At 45.9% G+C, this 14,516-nt stretch overlaps 1 protein-coding gene across 1 annotated transcript; it reads left to right on the top strand.

The window, feature by feature from the left end:
- Positions 1 to 697: 697 nt before the first annotated feature.
- Positions 698 to 14,163, top strand: LOC306738340 (axin-2-like; the record flags this gene model as incomplete). Its single annotated transcript, XM_079220182.1, has 10 exons — positions 698 to 1,530; positions 4,001 to 4,141; positions 6,832 to 6,934; positions 8,808 to 8,948; positions 9,548 to 9,969; positions 10,076 to 10,225; positions 10,306 to 10,539; positions 10,684 to 10,788; positions 11,373 to 11,498; positions 14,037 to 14,163. The coding sequence occupies 10 exons, from the start codon at positions 698 to 700 to the stop codon at positions 14,161 to 14,163; spliced, it is 2,382 nt and encodes a 793-aa protein (XP_079076308.1).
- Positions 14,164 to 14,516: the final 353 nt, after the last annotated feature.

Genomic DNA, 14,516 nt, shown 5'->3' with positions numbered 1-14,516 from the left:
TAGCCGATTTCGGGTAGATTTAAGGCGATTGATCGCTTACATTCAACGCATGAGCGACTGACTTTTCCCGCGGGGCATTTTACCCCTCGTACATTACGTTTAAGGTCATTGTGGTGCAGATCAGATGCATTTCCACTCGTCTGTGAATTTCTGGGATGGTGAGGACAAGTGTGTGCTCCGAGTGGAAACGAGTCTGTGTGTGTGTGAGAGAGTGTGAGGCAGACAGGGTTGGGTACGGTCGTCCGAAACAGATTGGGAATTAATTGGAGTTGAAGCCTGTGACATGGACTCGTTAGGAAAACACGTGTAAGCCACAGTTGTGAGAATGCGGTTTTGGTGAAGAATGAGACTGTGTGAGATGATTACTCTTGTAAAATGTATTTTGATGTGACAGATCAATGCACGTGAAGAATGTAGGTTGATCTCTCATTTAGATTATAAATAGACAAATGAAACGAAAATAGCCTTTCATATTTCCTTTCTCTGTGAACCCGGCGAGGGGTTTTGAAAGGGACTGTTTACTTGATGTCTTTCTTTGAAGTTCAGCAGGATCTGGCTTTGATTAGATCAATACTTTGTGTTTCAGACTGAAGAGGAGCTGAGAAGATCCCCCGCTGCTTTTAGAGAGTGAGGAGGATTAGGCTGGAGCTCAGTGGAGGCACGACGGCACTCTCACACGGCAACCGGAGCTGGAGCCATGAGCAGGGCGCTTACGGAGCACATCAGCAGTAGCTTCCGAGAAGATGCTCCTCGTCCTCCGGTACCGGGGGAGGAGGGAGAGGCGTCATGCTACAACCCCAGCAGATCTGCCAAAATGAGAGCGCAGAGCAAGGTTAAAGATAGCCCCGCCGCCGCCGCGCCTCCCGGCTCCACACCGCGGAGGAACGAGGATGGACTCGGGGAGCCAGAGGGCAGCGCGTCCCCGGACTCGCCCCTAGTCCGGTGGACAAAGTCTCTGCATTTTCTCCTGGGTGACCAAGACGGCGCTCACCTTTTTAGGACCTTTTTGGAGCGGGAGAATTGCGTGGACACTTTGGACTTTTGGTTCGCCTGCAACGGCTTCAGGCAAATGGACTTAAAGGATACCAAAACGTTGCGAGTTGCCAAAGTTATTTTCAAGCGGTACATCGAGAACAACAGCATTGTCGCCAAGCAGCTGAAACCCGCCACCAAGACCTTCATAAAGGATAGTATTAAGAAACAACAAATAGACTCTGCCATGTTTGACCAGGCACAGACGGAAATTCAGTCTAACATGGAAGAGAATGCATACCAGATGTTTTTGACCTCTGACATATACCTCGAATATGTGCGCACGGGCTGCGAAAACGCGGCGTACATGAATCACGGCAGTCTCGGCAGCCTCAAACTGATGTGCGGATACCTTCCTCCTCTCATAGAGGAAGAGGAGTGGAGTTGTAATGACCTGAAGGCAAAAACGTTAGGGTCTGTGGTTGGACTGTCTGCGAAAACCCTGAGGGCTACTGCTACCATCCGGACAGCAGCTGAAGTGCTGGAGAATAGTTGCAGGTAAGAGCACCGACAGCATGCATGCCTATGTTATTACATTTTAGTGAGCGTGTGTTTTTTGTTGTTGTAGCCTCTTGCTTGCACTCCTTGTAATTCCTTCATTAAGTAGTGGATATGTGGCAGTTAGCAGTTTTCACACATGCGTAAGAGAGAGATATAAAGGCACTTGATCAAAGAGTCTCAGAGGAACATGCCTGTAAATTTTTGCCCTCCTGCCTTGCAGTTAGTCAAGGGGTTGGAGGGGTGGAGGGGCGGGGTGGGTAAAAAACATCAATGGATCTGAGCCTTCCTTTTAAGTAAATGGTGTCTTGCAGGCAGCCCTCTGCTGGCTTGCCCAAGTTTCCTGTGCTTTGAAACCCTTCCTCCGGTTCAGGCACAAATTCAGACATCAAGCCTCATGTCTGTTCAAGCTACATGAAACAGTTTGATGCTATTGTAAAGTTATGCTGTTTTTTCTACTTCAAAGCCATAGTTATTGTATACTATCACAAAATATCTTTGACCCAAATAAATGCCAATACAGAGTGAAGAGAATTTAGGCAGTCAGTCTTTTGCCAAGCGGAGATATTGTTCTCTTGGTCAGACATGAAAGCAGAAGTGTTTCTTGAGAGCTCGTCCCACATATTGTCCAACAGCTGAAACCTTGTCAAGCCAGGAACATTTTCAAAAACTGGATTTTATGCACAAGCCTGCATCAAAGGCCACTTAAAAAGTGTTTCACTCAATTACTTTGACCGCACATCTGGACACAGTTGTTACTTAGGAGTTGAACAATGTGTTGTTACTTTGGTTTGGTAGAAAAGGGCAGGTCATAGATAATCCATACTTTCCTTCACAAGTTCACACTAAACGTTTAGTGTTTAGTGGGACTGGAAATTAAAATGTTTTTCCCATGTTTTTAATAACGGAGTAAAAAAAAACCGAATTGACTAAGTCTAATAACTCAACCTAAACACTCCCTTGAGAATTGTATCCTTCATGTGAGCAGATGTCAGATAACATCATAGCACAGTTACTCATTTTCTTGAAAGGGCCCATGTTGAGTTAGGAACCAATAAGCACAAGGTTTGTTGACATATGAGCATCTCCTGGTTTCCTGGTGTGATCCCCCGCATTCTTGTTTTTTACTAAAAGAAAATTGGGAGGGAGAGAGCCCCCTCTTTCTCCTATCCGTCACTCGCGCTCTCCCCCTTTTCCCCCTGCCCCTCACCATCTCTTTAGGTCAACCAATTTCCATCTCAAACATGTGGAACTAATTTTGCCACTGCACAGATTCCTTTTTTCCTCTCTTTTTGGAGAAACCTCCAAAGCCCAACTCCAAAGTGATAGAAAAACACAACAACAAAACATCCTCAGCTCAGTTCCGCAGCTTCTACCACCAATCCCCACTTTGTCATAGATTGTGCTTGCGTGTCTTCCTCTTTTTTTCTTCTTCAATCCAGCACTTTTATCTCTGCTTTTTGAAAAAAAAGAAAAGAAAATCTGTCTGACAGAGACTAAGCATGCTTTAGAGAGAGAGACAGGGAGAGACAAGAGGAGGGGAAGGGGGGAAGACAGGAAGGGGGGGGGGGGGTCATGAAAGAAAGAAAAGAGATGGAGAAAGAGAGCGGGGGGTACAGAGAGCCCAGCTGTGCTAAATACCTGACTCTTTGCGCGGACCTTCCAAAGGTCAGGTTTGTGCTTGGGGCCTACGGCTTTAGTCATGCTGGGGTTCTCCTCTCAGCACTCCCGGCAGAAGGCATTCTCATAAAGAAAGGGGCCCTCCTTCCCCCTTTCCCTCTCTCCCTCCCTCTCTAAAGCTCAAGTTCCCCCTTCCTCTTCTTCCCTCCCTCTTCCTTGTCCACCCCCTTCACTACTGAAACAGGAATGCAACACAGCAGGAGAGAGAGAGAGAGAGAGAGAGAGAGAGAGAGAGAGAGAGAGAGACTTTAGAAAGGAAAACAGGGTAAAGGAGGAAGAGAGATAGAAGTTGGAGAGTTCGGAGGAGAAAACACTCCAAGGAAAGAGAGAGTGGAGTTTTGAGAATGGGGGAAAGTGCATGAGGGGTGTGGAGGGAAATGCTGTTTTTCATTCATATACAGGCAAGTTGCTCACTTCAACTACTCCAACCTCTACGCCTCAACCCCCCCAAACACACAACCTCTATCTGTGAGGGAGGAGGGACATGAAAGAGAGTCGAAATAAAAAGAGAACCCATACCTCCATCTCTAATATCGTTGTCACATTCCTCTGGCCCCAAAAGTCTCACGAAAGTGACTTTAATTACAGAAATCTAAAGAAAATGTCAACAAAACAACTCCAAACTGTCACATTGTCCTTTTAAGTTTTAAGTTAAAATGAATAACAGAAACATGAAACACAAAGCAAGGAAAACTTTATCCAGCTGTCAAATCTCTCCACTGTCTTCATTTCACACCACCGCCTAAAGGGACATCGCATTAAAACACATTTTTTCCTGGGTCTTTTGCAGGTCACACCGTCGAGGAGACCCTGCCAGCCCCTACTTTGTCAACTCCGGCTACATTTTTGCCCCCGCCACCAGTGCCAACGACAGCGAGATCTCCAGTGATGCTACGACAGACGATTCCATGTCCATGACGGACAGTAGTGTGTAAGTGTTTTTTGTTGTTATTGAAATAAAAAAAATTGATTGCTCAGTTTTATTTCAACCCAGATTATGTAGCAACTTTAAAGGGCTTATTTCCATTCAGTTGACCCTGGCCAAAGCTCTGAATTTTATTGTTTCAATAGTATCCAAACGTTTAGTCAACACCTTTCCAGGAAAAAGTCTAGGGGTGTGAAGAAAAATATTTGGCCTCCAACAGAGTCAGCATTTCCTGAGGCCTGGGGACTGTACTGTTGCGAAATAATGGTCCGTAATGTATTTTAATTATCCTCAATGATTGACTCCAGGTAATTCTATTAGTGTGTAGTTGTTACTGTGGCCTCCAGGGAGACAACTCTGGGAAAGTCATTATGTCTGAGGACCTTTTGAAGTTTATTCTGATGCGTTGCAGGCTGGAGAGAAGGGTGAAAAAAAAGAGAACGTCTAGATGTGGGTGGGGGCGTTGCCTCTTTTTCCTCAAAGTTGAAATGTATCTATCCCACCCACCCTTCTGCCACAACAGACTTGTTTTTTTTCATATTATCTAATCGCTTTTTCCCTTTGAAGAGCTGGAGGAGAGGGGGAGGGAAATGGCCATTCGGGCCTCAAGACAAACTCATTGAAAAATGTTGGCACCAAATGAAAGGAGGCTTACTCACATGGTGGGTCGGTTTCCTGCCACTGGCCTCTGCGGCGTGCTGAGATCATGTGTCTGTGAGGCTTTCACAGGGGTTACTCATTTCTAGACCTTGGGACAAGGCATGAGGAACTCCCCCTGGCCAGACTAGGGCACCCCCAAAAAATATCACCTCACCCACCCAACCCTCCACAGCCTCTTTCCTCCACCCGCCGGAGCCAATAGCAGGAGTGGTTGGGCTCGAAGTGCAAGGGAGTGAGAAAATAAAGTGCATGGAGTATAAAAGGCTTAACTGAATCGCTTTCAGCCTATTGTTAGGTGAGGGGAGCTTAGGGGGATAAGAGGGTGGCTGGCTGCTTTGAAAATGACTTGCACAACTGAATAGGAGATCCCCATAAAGTAAGGGCCCATGAAACCATGAAAGAGCCCACGGCTGTTTTCTCTTTCCCAACCTGGACAAAGCACCCAGCCGTCACATGGTTCGCCAGGGTGGAGACAGTTTGGATTGATAAAAACATAGTTAGTGGTCGGGAAGTTGTGAGCTTTGGGATGTTTTGCCGCGAGGTTTGGGGTTCTTGTTAGTGCTCAAGTTCCTCTAGGCTGTTGAGTTTTACTTTTGAAGAGTTTCCTGTGTTTCTTCCTGCACCTTGAGGGATGATGGCTTGTAATCCCGAGGGGACAGTTTGTGAAGCATTGATTTTGGGAGTCGACCCCCACCTACAAGAAGCTTGCTGCAACACGAGTCATATCAGCAGCTTGGCGCCAGTATCTGATTCTTCCCGACAATGTCACTCTGAAATGTGACTTGCAGAACTTGTTTAGCGGAATACAAAAGAAACATAGATTCACTATTGAACAGCGTCATGTGTCAAATTCATATTCTTTTAATAGTTCCCACCAAGGTCTTTGGCACAGTGATCTCTCCTGCCCTTGTCCCCAGCTCTCATTTCTCCGCACTTCAAACTGATTTTAATAAATAATACAATGCTGCTTCGTCCTCTCTCATTCGAGGGAACAATTTGATTAGTGTGTCCTTTTACAGTGGTTAAAAGGCACAGTGCAAATTTGAATCTCATTTCCCAGATAAAGAACAAGAAGAGGAGGATTTGGGAAGGGGGGGTGGAAGAAGGGTTGGGGGGGGATTTTTTTTCTCTTTTTGCTTATATCTTATTTATGGATTTACTTGGACGCTGGGGAATGCTGCTGCACCAACTTCAAACATTACCTTATCTTACAAACCAGCCTTTTGATGTTGCTGAGATCAGAGGCTCACAGCACAGTGCTTGCCAAACGAAGATGGCAGTGGGTGCATATGTGCATGAGTGTGAGATTTCAAAGAGGCAGCAGAAAAAGTAGCGTTTGGGCTAGGTCAGACACTTCTGAGCAGCCAAAACGGCCAAGATAATTGGCCCAGCTTAAGTGGCAGCTGACTGGAAAAGCTAGCAGACACAGAATGAAAAATGGAAAATAAATGCTAAATTGTCCGGAGACTATTTGAATTCCGAGCTAAATCTCTATTTTTTTATTAATTTATCAGAGCTACAAAGCTGAGAGAACTTAAGCAGCATTCGCTAGGCTGTTGTAGTTTCCAATCGGCTACTGAATTTAGCGCTAATTTGTCTGCTTTTTAAACAACCACTGTCAGAGTTGACAAGGACCGATGTAATCTTATCGGTGAGGCTCTTCTTTTGAAGCCCATAGTGGGATGTTTAGCATATCTCCACCATTGTTCTGGTGTGTTTTGTTATGTGTGTTTTTGTTGCCTTGGCTTCAAGGGCTCCATGGCCTTTTGATTTAGATGTAATGTGCCTAGTGGGTGGTTATTGAGTGGTGTTGTGTCGGTCACTTCAATGATGAACTGTTTCCTAAAGGCTCTTTCTCCACAAAGATTGGCTAATGGTGCTAATGCACCAACAGTTGGTGTGGAAGTATTGTGGCCTGCATAATGAGTTACTGCAAATGATGAAAAAAACACAAGATACATTGTAAATAGAAGGCATTTGAGTGGTCGTTGGCTGTCTATTTCTATTTTAACATGTAATATCTTTTTTTTTAACAGAGATGGAATCCCTCCATATAAGCTGGGCACGAAGAAGCAACTCCAGCGAGAGATCCATCGCAGTGTCAAGATCAATGGCCAAATAACGCTACCCCACTTTCCTGTAAGTCCTACTTCCTTAAGTTCTACTTCCTGTCTCAGTGTTTCCTTTTTTGTTATCTGCTAAGCTCAAACTTTTACACGCTGACAGACAACTGGGTCCTGATTCCCTCGAGGAGTTGTGCTTTATTTAATTTTTTTCAGAGCTCATGTTGTGACAGAATACTATATTTCATTCCCCGGCTCATTTTCATATAAAAGCCAGGGTAAATGAAAGGCAGGATTTGCATACCAGTTCACTTCTTCTGCTGCTGTTTCAACCCCCCCTCTTCCCAGAAGCTTCTGTAGGGCTGTAAATATAAACTTGTGTTGTCATCTTTGTATTCCGTCTCAGTTACTGTAGTATGTCACTGAGCGTCATAGCTTCATATGTTTTATGCATCCATGATAGCTGTGGCTATAGCAGAGGCAATAATTGATACGGTGTTAATGGTAAATATTATATTCAACATTAAGATTACTCTTTGAATTGACTGAAACTGCAGTTTAGATCCCATCAGATGAATAGGAATCACTATTCAATTCCACTTTAGTCTACTCCCACCCCGATATCTGGTCCCATTAGTATTTAGGTCATACGGCGTATGTGCTCTGAATTCAGGATTTTGTTGACCTGCTGAAGCTGTTGTTGGAAGGTTTAAGGAACTAGGTTACAACAGATGAATAACACAGGTTAGGAGGTCGGTCTGTTTAAGGTAAGAAAAGAAATGTACAATTATTTTGTCTTCATATCCAAACACAGGTATGTGTATATGGAAGAGTTGTGTATTGTGTGCATGCAATTGGAAGAGTCTGCCTTTTCTCTCTCTTCCTTTCTGTCTTTTCTCTCTCTCTCTCTCTCTCTCTCTTTTTCTCTCTCTCTCTCTCTTCTCCTTTCCCACTTGCACTCCTTTAATGTCTCCCTCCTGATTTGGAGATGGCTCTGTCTCCCATGATGCACCAGCCCCAGGCAGCGGGGGCCCCGTGCAGGGCTGGCGCTCCTTTGCCAGCAGCTCTGCTTGCCTTTCTTCTTCTTCCCTTCATCGTGTCTACAAAGAGATGAGAGGAACAACAAAAAAAGAGTCAAAATCAAGAAAGCCAGTGTGCCAAATAACAAAAAAGTAAGAAAGGGAGAGAGAGAAGCCGGTGCATATAGTTAAAGAAAAAGGAGGATAATGTGACTAGAGTACCTCTGAGCTGCCCTGCATGCAGCCGGGAAATAAATTACTACTTCCCCTCAGATCTTCCCAGTATTTGACTCCTCTATCCTCTCCCTCCCTCTTTTCCCTCCTTCTGTCTCGCTCTCTCTCTCTGCCACCATTGCAACTTCGCTAACGCACATCTCAATCCTCTCCCTCTTTTTTCGTGCTGTTAATTTTGTCCCCCTCTCCCTTTTTTATTCCCCTCTCCTCTCCTCCTCTCTTCTCGGTCGATATCTGGCTTTTATTCGGAGATTTAAAGCTGCGTGTCCCTCCCACCCCTAGTGTGCGTTTGATGTTTGACAAGGGCCCTTTGAAGTTTGCTGACTTCAGAGGCTGCCTAGCTGATGGCTTGGTTGGGCTACAGAGGGTGCAGGCAGGGGGCCTCCCCTCCGAGCGAGACCAACTGCTACCCCGCCATCGCTACCCCCTTCTCTCCTCCTCACCCACCAGCCTGGCACTGCCAAGGGCACTGGGTATGAGAAGATCTGGGGAGGGATGGGCGGTGGAGAAGGTTCAGGTTAGCTCGAGGGCAAGGGCATGTGGATTAGGCCTGTTGGAATAGTAGCAAGCTTTTTGGAACAAGATAGGATGGTGGATTAGTGCAACATATTGCATCTGTCCAAAAACACTACGCAGTTACATTCATACACATACACACACTAAATTGTCCTTCGTCCTGTGTTGTTTATCCTACAGAGGACACATCGGCTGCCTAAGGAAATGACCCCTGTTGAGCCCTCAGCCTTCGCTGCCCAGCTCATATCGCGGCTGGAGAAGCTGAAGCGAGAGCAGGACACCATGAGCTCGTTGGAGGAGAGGCTGCAGCAGATCCAGGAGGTACGAGCGCACACAGACCTGTTCTCAGCAACCTGACACTGCCACCAATATCAAGCATGGCTCCCACTTGGAAATTCTAACTTGTATCCAAGTTAACTCTGTACGATGGTTCCATATTGCACTACAATAGCCTTTATGCTAGCTTTAGTATGTCGAAGAACAGGGGAAGGACCAAGGGATTTGAAAGTCTGTCTTGGCTTAGCTACTTCTTCCCTTTTCCTCTCAGTCCTCCACTCCTTCATCTGGAGGAACTTTCAAACTTATGTTTCTAGACACACTTGAAGCTCCTTCAAATAGTTAACACTTAGATACTCTCCAGTGGCACGTTTGCTGAGTATGTGTAGTGCCAGTCTCTTTGTGCAGCACAGGCACACTCTGCATTATAGATGAAGTGCACCCAAAGCCTGTTAGCGAAGATAACAGTGCGGCAAAAAGGAAACTCAAATCAAGTTATCCAGGCGTTTGCTCTCACTGACTTCAGAGGACGATAGATATAAGTTGGTGTAAGTTGAGACATAAATTCCTCTGCTTGCTGCCTTTCCCAATTGCAATTTTTCTCAATTGCCTTAACTTTTTTACTCTTTTCTTTGCCTATTTAGGAGGAGGAAAGGGAGGAGAGCGTTGACCTCACCAGCAGCACCTCCCTCCATCACCCTCTGCTCCCGTCTGGCAGCCAATGCGAGGAAGACCCCCAGGCTATCCTGGATGAGCACCTATCCCGTGTCCTGAAGACACCTGGCTGCCAGTCACCAGGTGTGGTTCGGCACTCACCGCGCTCACGCTCCCCAGATCGGACAGATGCTGTGGTGACCTCTGGCCACGGGCCCTTCTTTGGTGCTTATCCTGGGGCCGCCAAGGTTCTGTTGACAGGCAAGCAGTCCACGAAGCACATCCACCACCACTACATTCACCACCACCATGCTGGCCTCAAGACCAAGGAGCAGATTGAGGCCGAGGCGGCTCAGCGTGTGCAGTGCCTCTGCCCTCCAGGGGGCGCCAATTATTCCGACTTCACCCCTGCGTGAGTGTAACTTCTAAACTCTGCTGAGACTAGTTAACTTTGTACATTAGCCCTTCATACCTTTTAGATTTTTGTAAATGTTCCTAATGTATTCTTCTTTCTCCAGTCGCTGCAGCACTTTGTCCAAACGACCAGTCAAAGCCATCGACGAGGGCGTGTCTTCGCCACGTCTTCCCTTAGATGCAACCGACCGCTCTCAGAATGTTTGGCAGTGGATCCTAGAGAGTGAGAGGCAGGGCAAGCACAAGCCACACAGGTAAGTTTCGATCAGGAGTCGCCACATCATCATTTGTGTCTCGAGTTCCCAGCTCAAGTTGACAATTTTTTTCCTAACAGCACTCAAGGCCTAAAGAAGTCCGACCCGCTTGACTCCAAGACTCTGCCCGATCGGACTCACTCCTCTTGGGGTGGAGGCGGCATTGGCAGTGGGGCTCATCTCCGCGGCCACCACCCAGGCCACCCATTCATCCAGGACCCGGCCATGCCACCCCTGCCCCCACCCAACACCCTGGCACAGCTTGAAGAGGCCTGCCGCAGACTAGAAGAGGTCTCCAAGCCACTGAAACAAAGGTACACACAGATTCACACATAAAACCAAAACTGCCAACATATTCCCCATCTTCCACATTTCATTGACCACATTTAGAATAAACTGTTTCCTTTCACATTGATGCGATTATTCATTAGTCATTAATGTCTGTTTTTTTTTAACAGGCATTCAACAGGAGCCAGCAGCCTTCAGAAAGACAGGAGCCATCCAGCAGCAGCCTTCCCCACTGGAGGCAGCCCGCTAGCCAGCCCCGGACCACAAGCAGACGAGTACGGGCTAATTTCTATACCTTAAATTGTCTTAATTGCTTTCTAACTATATTAAGCTTTCCACATTTATTTTCTCATACACTTAAACACTTTTGAGGTTTTCCTATCTCTCTGAGCTGGTGTTTTCACCCTCTCCCTCACATATTTTCTTGCTCTCCCCTTCAAAGAGAGATGTTGTGAGTCAGCATAGCTATGTCTTTGAACTCCTCTTCTCTTGCTTTTTAATCATTTAAGATTGAACATGCTTTAATACGGATTTCTAACTACCCACCCGTCTCCCAACACACACACACACACACACACACACTCTCATCACTGGAACCCAACAAAGATGTGTTAAGTAGCCCCTGGTAACTCAAATTTATCGGGCCCCTCTGTACATTTTGTTGGTTGAGTGTTTGATAATAAGCTACAGCCACCTGACTGTAAGGCCTCTTTTAGTTTTAATTGTTTGACCCTTGGGTGAGCCAGCTGTCTGTTGGCGTCCTTAATTAATTATACTCCAATGATTCTTTGTCTACATTTAACAATCTGATTACTTCAAGTGCAGCTGTTTAAAACCAGTTTTTCCTTTGCATTTTCAGGTCTAAAGAGCTAATGGTCACCTACTTCTTCTGTGGTGAGGAGATTCCTTATCGCAGCATGATGAAGACCCACTGCCTCACCCTGGGACATTTCAAGGAACAGCTTAGCAAGAAAGGCAACTACCGGTAATTATGAATCAATGACAGCACACAAATCACAGTCCTGGCTAATACTCGGATAGATGTTGACTCACACCTGTTTGAATGAGGGTGGTGCTGGAGCAGGATTAGTTATCTGTGTATGTATGTGCATTTGTTATTGTACTTGTATATGCTTGTCTGCCGAGTGGCAGTGTGAAATACTGGAGCCGGATAGTTGAAAAGAAACTGGGCTGATCCGCTACATTCAGAGCTTACAAAGAGAGGGGGGAGGAGGGGTTTTGGAGCAAATGTTTCCCCCACATCTGGTGCTGATTTCCATGGTAAAGCAGCCTTAATAAATATGGCTTTGAAGACTGGGCCATTTTATTTTGTGTACAAAGACCATTGCGAGGCCTTCAAATTCCTCCTCCACACTATTGCATCAGGCATTAAAATCAAATGCCGCAAGCACCAACTTCTGTTAATAACTGCTTGACGTTAACACAGCAAAAATACCTCCTGTCAATGTCAGAAGATGAGGGGGAATTCATAAGCAAAGTAAGGACTTAGTAAGTAATTTAAAACACACCATGGCATTTAAATCAGGATGTCCAGGCTTTATTTAGTAACGGTTCCAGTACTGCATAGGTTGTATGCCCCTGAAAAGACACAAAGCCTGCATACCCATGACATCAGCATACAGTTACAGCCACATCTGCTTGTTAGGCAAGAGAGAAGGCCTGCAAACAAGTCATTGCACCGCTGCTATCCCATAACTCTTCAGCGAGCGAATGAGAAGGGGGAGGTGGGGATGAAGCGTCTGGCTTCAATGGCAGCAGAATGTGTGGAGTTGGTTAATTTGGACATGGCAGCAGTACAGTGGAGAACAGTACGCTGCAACTCTGCCAGACAATATTAGTGCCAGATGTTGCAAAGAGAGAAAAATCCTGCCACATAAAACATGTTCCAATAGTAAGACTCCTTCTGTCACTCTCTGTCTCACTCTCTGAAACAAAGTGATGACTTTGAACTATTTGTGAGTGAAAATGTAGCATTCACTTGTGGGCAAAAAAAATCCAGCCAATTAAATTGAGAAGGGTAATGCATTTATTTAATGAAGATGAAAAGGCAAAATCCAAAGCTTTTCTCTGTTGTAGAAGCTTTGCTAAAATGCCATATCATTAAACCAAGCCATCACCCTTCCGTCACATTGCTGCACACTTGAGTAGAAAGTCTTGCAGCTGTGGGAACGCAACCTCCTCCTTCATTTGTGTGTAATTACAATCAACATGGCAAATAAAACTGTATGTGTACGTTTTTGTACGCCCCTCCATGTGTTGTCTGAATGACTCTTAAGCTGAGCGATTGCTCATAAAATAGCTTGTATATTCTCCCTTTTTTCTTCTTCGTTTTTTGTATTATGAACGCAGGCACACATGGCAAAATGAGGCATTTTTCCATTACAAAGCTTATCATTAAATCCCCTCCTGCTGATCTTTTGCTCGGTTGAAAGTAGAGAGGATAAATCATTAGGAGCTCCAGGAGACTTCACAGTCACTGGGACCAAGCTAACCCTGGGAGTTATCTCTGCTTGAGAGAAGAAGAAGAGTGGGCTAGCTAGGTGACCTGTGACCTCCAGGAGACCGTCTGAGCGGTCACCCCCCTTCCCCATCCCCCCTCCCAGGGTAAAGCCCCTCAGGCTCGGCCCACATCCAACCTATCACACCCACTCACCGAGCCAGAGAAGGCCTGTGCTTCGTTTCCCCCCGCTTTCTTCTCTTCCCACTTTCTTTCCCTTCCCGCTCCCTCTTTTTCCCTCTGTTCTCCGCTGGTGATCGGAAAGCTGCCCCGAAGTGTGTGTGTGGCTGTGATGGCGAGTGTGGATAAGAGAGAAACATAGGGTGTGTTTATGTGCATGCAGCGGACTGTGTTCTTGCAGTCACAGGCAGACTCTCAGGCACCTGAAATGCCAACCTATGTGACAGAAAGGCCCTTCATTTGACAGCCAGCCCAACTAGAAGCCGAGGGGACACAGAACAGGAGGGGGTCAATGCTGAAGAGAGAGAGAGGGGGGGGGCTCTAATTAACCCTTCAACTTTAATAAGACCTTGCAGGACAGATAGGTATCTGTAGAATGGTCAGCATTGGATGAGGAGACAAGCACACATGGATGAACACACACAAACAGGCCGTTTCTAGCAGCTGGAATTATCACAGGGAGTGTTTAAACGGAGGGTTCAGCTCTGTTTGTGCAGCGGTGTGATGTGGAGTCAGGCTCTGCGTTTGAAGTGTGCAGCAGGGATGGCATTGAAGGCTATGACTAAGTTATTTTGCGCAGGATCCATTTCTGGCTCTCAGAGTGTGTGTTTGTGTTTTGATTTGGACTAAAGGGAGTTGTGCGTGAGCATGTAAATGGAAGTAGTTGTGTAGGTGCCTCAAAGCGGTTTAAAACACGATGAAATGCATCAGATGCACTCCTGCTGCCACTCTGTCAGTTTTCATTTGAGTTCAATTTGATTTTTTTTCACTTTTGCCTACGCTCAACAATTTCTCATGGCCTCTCTCTTTGTTTTTCCTCCTCAGGTACTACTTCAAGAAAGCCAGTGATGAGTTTGAGTGCGGTGCCGTGTTCGAGGAGGTGTGGGAGGACGCCAGTGTGTTGCCCATGTATGAGAGCAAGGTCCTGGGCAAGGTGGAGAGGATGGACTAAAAGCCACTTAGTTTCCAACCAGCCAACGCCCTTCCTCGCCCAACCAAAAGCTAAACTGTCCCTAAAAGAATTGAGCAAGAGACTCTTTGTAATTAACAAAAAATACTCTGGACTCCTGTTTTTGTTTTTTGTTTTTTTGTTTTTTCTTCTATTTCTTAATATTAAGCTAAACAGAGTTAATATATCCAGCACAAGAGGAGTGTTTGAAGGAAGACGAGCCAATGAAGTATGTCGAACCCAGAGGAGGTGCCGCCCCTCCCTGACTTTATCAACCAATCAGCCTTAGAAACACAAGGGAATGACACGAGAGACTTTAAAAGACCAATACAAGGATGATGATGAAGATGATTGGA

The sequence above is a fragment of the Taurulus bubalis genome (genome assembly GCF_910589615.1).
Source record: "Taurulus bubalis genome assembly, chromosome: 6".
Classification (NCBI taxonomy): domain Eukaryota; kingdom Metazoa; phylum Chordata; class Actinopteri; order Perciformes; family Cottidae; genus Taurulus; species Taurulus bubalis.
Note: the sequence above shows the minus strand (reverse complement) of the source record. Positions and strands in the feature narration are given on the sequence as shown.